This window comes from Vicia villosa, unplaced genomic scaffold (assembly GCF_029867415.1).
Source record: "Vicia villosa cultivar HV-30 ecotype Madison, WI unplaced genomic scaffold, Vvil1.0 ctg.001696F_1_1, whole genome shotgun sequence".
In the NCBI taxonomy this organism is placed as follows: Eukaryota; Viridiplantae; Streptophyta; class Magnoliopsida; order Fabales; family Fabaceae; genus Vicia; species Vicia villosa.
In genome coordinates, this window is record NW_026705699.1 from 101,089 (window position 1) to 106,322 (window position 5,234).

The 5,234-nt window shown below is 33.2% G+C and overlaps 1 protein-coding gene across 1 annotated transcript; it reads left to right on the forward strand.

The window, feature by feature from the left end:
- Positions 1 to 1,749: 1,749 nt before the first annotated feature.
- On the forward strand, positions 1,750 to 3,696 carry LOC131636318 (hypothetical protein At1g04090-like). Its single transcript, XM_058906944.1, has 2 exons — positions 1,750 to 1,866; positions 2,116 to 3,696. The coding sequence occupies exons 1-2, from the start codon at positions 1,773 to 1,775 to the stop codon at positions 3,585 to 3,587; spliced, it is 1,566 nt and encodes a 521-aa protein (XP_058762927.1). The 5' UTR covers positions 1,750 to 1,772; the 3' UTR covers positions 3,588 to 3,696.
- Positions 3,697 to 5,234: the final 1,538 nt, after the last annotated feature.

Genomic DNA, 5,234 nt, shown 5'->3' on the forward strand with positions numbered 1-5,234 from the left:
TTTGGAAGATTTTTAGTTACCAAGAAAAGTAATGTGTTTGCAGCACCTACAATCCAATGAGGCAATGTCAAAATATTTGGAAAGTCCCCAAGATATAGATGTCTCATCGAGCTCGAGTGTTATAAGGCTTTCATTATGCACCATGCTTTCAAACTCATCATATGACAGAACCAACTGCTTTGTTGTTATAATCAATTGTCGAAGGTTGATTAGCTTCCCTAGTCCTTTCGGCAATGCTTCAAGCTCTTTGTAAATTTTGGAGTTCACATATTCAATGAGGTCTTTTGATTTTTCTGTTACGAGAAAAAATGAGAACTCGAAGAAGGTCCAATTTAGAAATCAAATTCGGAAGAGCCTAGAGTGAAGAATCACTTATCTAAATAACACAAGTATCTATATCTTGATATCCATGAATTCAAGAGTGATTCACTATCAAGATCCACTCCTTGGATGGGAAACAAAATACTTCTCACACTTTATCAGCGTTCTCACCGCCCTGAGGACGGGGACCATAGGGTTCCATCAAGAGCTCGATAATTTCTTCCTTTTCATCATCCCTTCCTATAACATCTAAAGCATCAACATTAGAATAACTCATTTCTTTATTTTCCAAACTAACATCCATTCTCTCAAGACCAAACTTATTACCACCAGAAACTGCCTTATTCATTCTATCTTCAACCTCTTGCTGCCAGAAACTTGAACAAACTGGTTTCGCGAGTCTTGACACTCAATTTCATCCAACACATCTTCAGAATCGCAGGAGTTGTTTTGAATTTGCGATTTTGGTCTTTCGTATCTTCAGCATTCAATAGTAATAGTACATATTTTGGCAATTGCCAAAGTGTCTTTGATCCCTTGTAGATCTCCAAACACACTCCAAGATTTTAAAGCTTCTTCATGAGCATAAGAAGCAAGTTTTCCTAGGAATGAAACTCTGTAACATCAAAGAGAAATGAGTCTGTCATGTTAACTAGGAAAGAGTATAGATTGAATTGAGATGTCTGTTTGCTTGGGAGCATAAGTTTTCCTAGCGATGTGATCATCAAACATAAAGGCAAAAAGTTATAGAACATCATTGCCATGAAGTTTGTACAAAAGATGCAACCAAAGTTAAAACAAATGAAAATCATATGAAGAAGAAGAAGAAATGTTTTTCATCAGTGTCTCCACCATGATTTTGATTCTAACATTGCTTTGAAAAACTTATGCTGTTTGTTTCTTAGTCTGTATATGAACCTGTAGTTAAAAAGAAGTCAACTACTAAGGCTTAAAGAATTTGAATAATTGAACTTGGTTATTATTCAAATCAAGTTGGTGTTAAACCATTCTTGGCGTATACACTAAAACATGAGTGAAACATGTTAGTCGCAGTGTTAAAAGGTTGTTTTTTTTTTCTTGTATTAAATTGGAACTATTAAATCAAAAGAATAAGATGGAATATGCAGTGCATACAGGATTACGAGCTCTCTAAGATTCACCTAAATAAACCTTAGCTCTGGTTCAAAAAACAAATTTCTGCAGGAAAAGAAGATTCTTCTAGGAAAGTATCTCTTCAAGACCAAGCAAGAAAGGTGCTTGATCATCTGTAGTACATCACTTTTTCACATTTTAAGGATTATTCTTCTGTTAGATTACTACTTTAGTCCTTTTTTTGCAGCAAAGTCTCAAGAAAAGAATATGCTTCTTGTAAAGTGCACCTCATTTAAATTTATGTAACAAAAGTCATATACATTGGATAACATTCAACCTTCCTATACAGCACTTCAGCAATGGCGAGTTCTCTGCGCAACTCCAAGAAAAGTAGAAGTCCACTCATTGAAACCACATTTAAGCTTCCTGCTGATATACCAGTTTGGCCACCAGGTATGTATGAATCACATAAGTTATACACCTATTTCATTTTTTCTATATATGTACTCTATGATAAGCTTGGTTTTAAATTGCGTTCTGCAACTGCAATTGCGGTTGGTGCCTCTGAGTAATGTGCAAACCTAAGTATTGCAAAAAAATGTGGGCAAGTAGGACTAATGAGGTCGGAATTGCGTTCGCAAAGATCGCTAAACCCTTTATATTTTTGATAATTTTTTACTGGTTTTGTCTTGTTATTCTTAGGTGATGGATTTGCCACTGGTATAATTGACCTTGGAGGCGGGTTACTAGTATCACAAATTTCAACATTCAACAAAATTTGGACAACCTATGAAGGAGGACCAGATGATCTTGGAGTTACATTTTTTGAGCCAACAGGTCTATCTGAAGGCTTCTTTGTTTTAGGACACTACTGCCAACCAAACAACAAGCCTCTTCATGGTTGGGTTCTAGTAGGGAAAGATGGCTCTTCAACCGCAAACGAAGCTTTGAAAAAACCACTTGATTACAAATTGGTTTGTAGCATAAAGTCTTTGCAAAACAAACAAGATGAACAATGCTATATTTGGTTACCAATAGCATCTAATGGCTATAAAGTTGTTGGCCATGTTGTCACAACTTCACAAGAGAAGCCTTCATTAGACAGAATCATGTGTGTTCGATCAGATCTAACCGATGAATGTGCCAAATACAAGTCAGTGAAGCTTTGGGGGACAGATAACAAGAGGTTCAATGTTTATGATGTTAGACCAATCAGTAGAGGTATTGAAGCTAAAGGTGTTTGTGTAGGAACCTTCCTAGCTCAAAGTGGAAGGACAAAGACAAATTCTAAAACTTTGCCTGTTGTTTGTTTGAAAAATACCAATGCTAATAGATTTTCTTCCATGCCTAATTTACATCAAATCGAAACATTGATCAAAGCTTACTCTCCTTATTTGTACTTACACCCTAAGGAAAATTACCTTCCTTCTTCTGTGGAATGGTTTTTCATCAATGGAGCATTACTCTGCGAGAAAAATAAGGGTGTTATTAATAAGAGTCCAATAGAACCAACCGGTTCAAACCTCCCTCAAGGATCTTTATCTATAGACAGACTCAGCCATAACTATTGGCTGGACCTGTCTATGGATAAAGCTGAGAAAGAAAGACTGAAAAAAGGAGACTTACAAAGTTCCAAAGCTTATATTCATGTAAAACCAATGCTAGGAGGAACTTTCACTGATATAGTGATGTGGATATTCTATCCATTTAACGGGGGTGCAAAAGCAAAAGTGGCATTCTTAAACATTCCATTGAGGAGTAAAGGAGAACATGTCGGGGATTGGGAGCATGTAACATTAAGAGTAAGCAACTTTAGTGGAGAATTATGGAGTGTTTATTTATCACAACATAGTAAGGGCCAATGGGTGGATTCATGTGAGCTTGAGTTCCAAAATGGTAATAGGCCTTTGGTGTATTCTTCATTGCATGGCCGTGCATTGTTTCCTAGGCCAGGGTGTGTTATGCAAGGTGCTAGAGGGTTTGGTATAAGGAATGATGCATGTAAAAGTGAGTTGGTGATGGATATGGTTAAAGGGTTTGAAATAGTTGGTGCTGAATATTTGGGGTCACAGATTAGAGAGCCACATTGGTTGAACTATGAGATGAATTGGGGTCCAAAGGAAGGGCCTAAGGGTCCAAAACAGAAGGACTTCTGGAAAGGTGATGAACGCTGAGGTTACCCTTTTACTTCTGTTTAATATTGATTGTTTATTTTTTTCCTTCATAAACAGGTATCAAATGTAAATGTTTACTTAAGATCTCTTGTTTCTTATTGATGAAAATCTCTGAGGATTGTTTACATTGTTCATGTGAGACATTCTTTTATTTTTTTTAAAGAAGGTGAAAGAGGTTTGTGTCTTTTTTTTAACTACCAGTGTGTTTAGATGATGTATTTTCGCGAGAGAAAAAAAAAATTTTAAGAAATTTTAAATGAATTAATTAAAATATATTATTTAAATAAATAAAAAATATAGAATTATTAAAATGATATAAATTTAAAAAATATTTTATTTAAGTTCAATTTAAGTAATTTCAAATGAGAGCAAAAAGTAGAGAATTTGAAATCGTTTATTATTAATTTTTCAATAATTGTAAAATTGTTCTTAAATTTTATAAAATATTCAAATTCACCTCGAAAAATTTTAAAAATTACAAATAAATTTATAATAATTTTTAAATTTTACAGATCGGTCTCTTCAAATTTTCTAAAATTACATATTGGTTTCTATTTTTCAATTTTTTAAATTGGCCTAAAAATTTTAAAATTTATGAAAATGATCCCAAAATTTTAATAATAAATTATATTATTACTCTATTAAAAAAAATTTAAAACATAAATTTCAATTAAATCATCCAAACATACTCTTAATTTCCATTTATATGAATAACGGTAGGAGCTAGTACAATCTCTTTTTTTTTTCTTTTCAAAATCGGTATAGTCTAGTTCGAGAGTCAGTTTTGATATCAAGTGGTTTCAACCTTCTTCTGAACTATAGTCCTCCCTACCAAATTCAACACCAATCATCACTAAACCAATTAATGATTGGTAGTACGATTTCTTCTTTTAGATCAGCAACTTATGAAATTAAGTGAATGAATATTTATTGTAGCACGTGACTCATAATTGCTTCCTAATTGGAATTAAGAATCATGATAAGGTTAGCAAAATGTGGAAATTCCGCTGCCTAAATATGTCATAATCAGGTGGTAGTGTTGACAATTCAACAACCTACTCTATTAAAACATGCTGTCCCACAAGACTTTTCTACTTCCCACTTCACAATTTAATATTTTTATCACTTCAACAAAGTACTAGTTATAAAGTACAGAGTAAAATGAAATGTATCCACCTCTCACATCACATTTCTAATTATTTCAAATACACATTATATGAAACACACACAAAAATCTACTAATGCCACACAAGAAATTGGAGAAATAATTTTCATTTACATTTGTTTAGATAGTTAGTTGTTCTCATTTAAGATTCCATATAATCAAACTATCTAAAATATAGAAATATCGATTAGTATGCAGATACAAGATAGAAAGACACACAATTTCTTTATTATTATAGGTTTGTATCAAAGTTCAACCCTAAACTCCTATTTCTTTATCTTAATTTTGGATGGACTTATGGAACACATCCAATAACTAGCACCGAGATGCTTGTTTTTTTGCATATGATATAGTTCTACTTGGAGAGTCAAAAGATAATTTAAATGAGAGGTTGAAGATTTCGCGACAAGCTTTAAAAACACAAAGTTTTTGCCTAAGCATATTTAAGACGAAGTTGATGAAACTTAAGTTCAACAAAATAA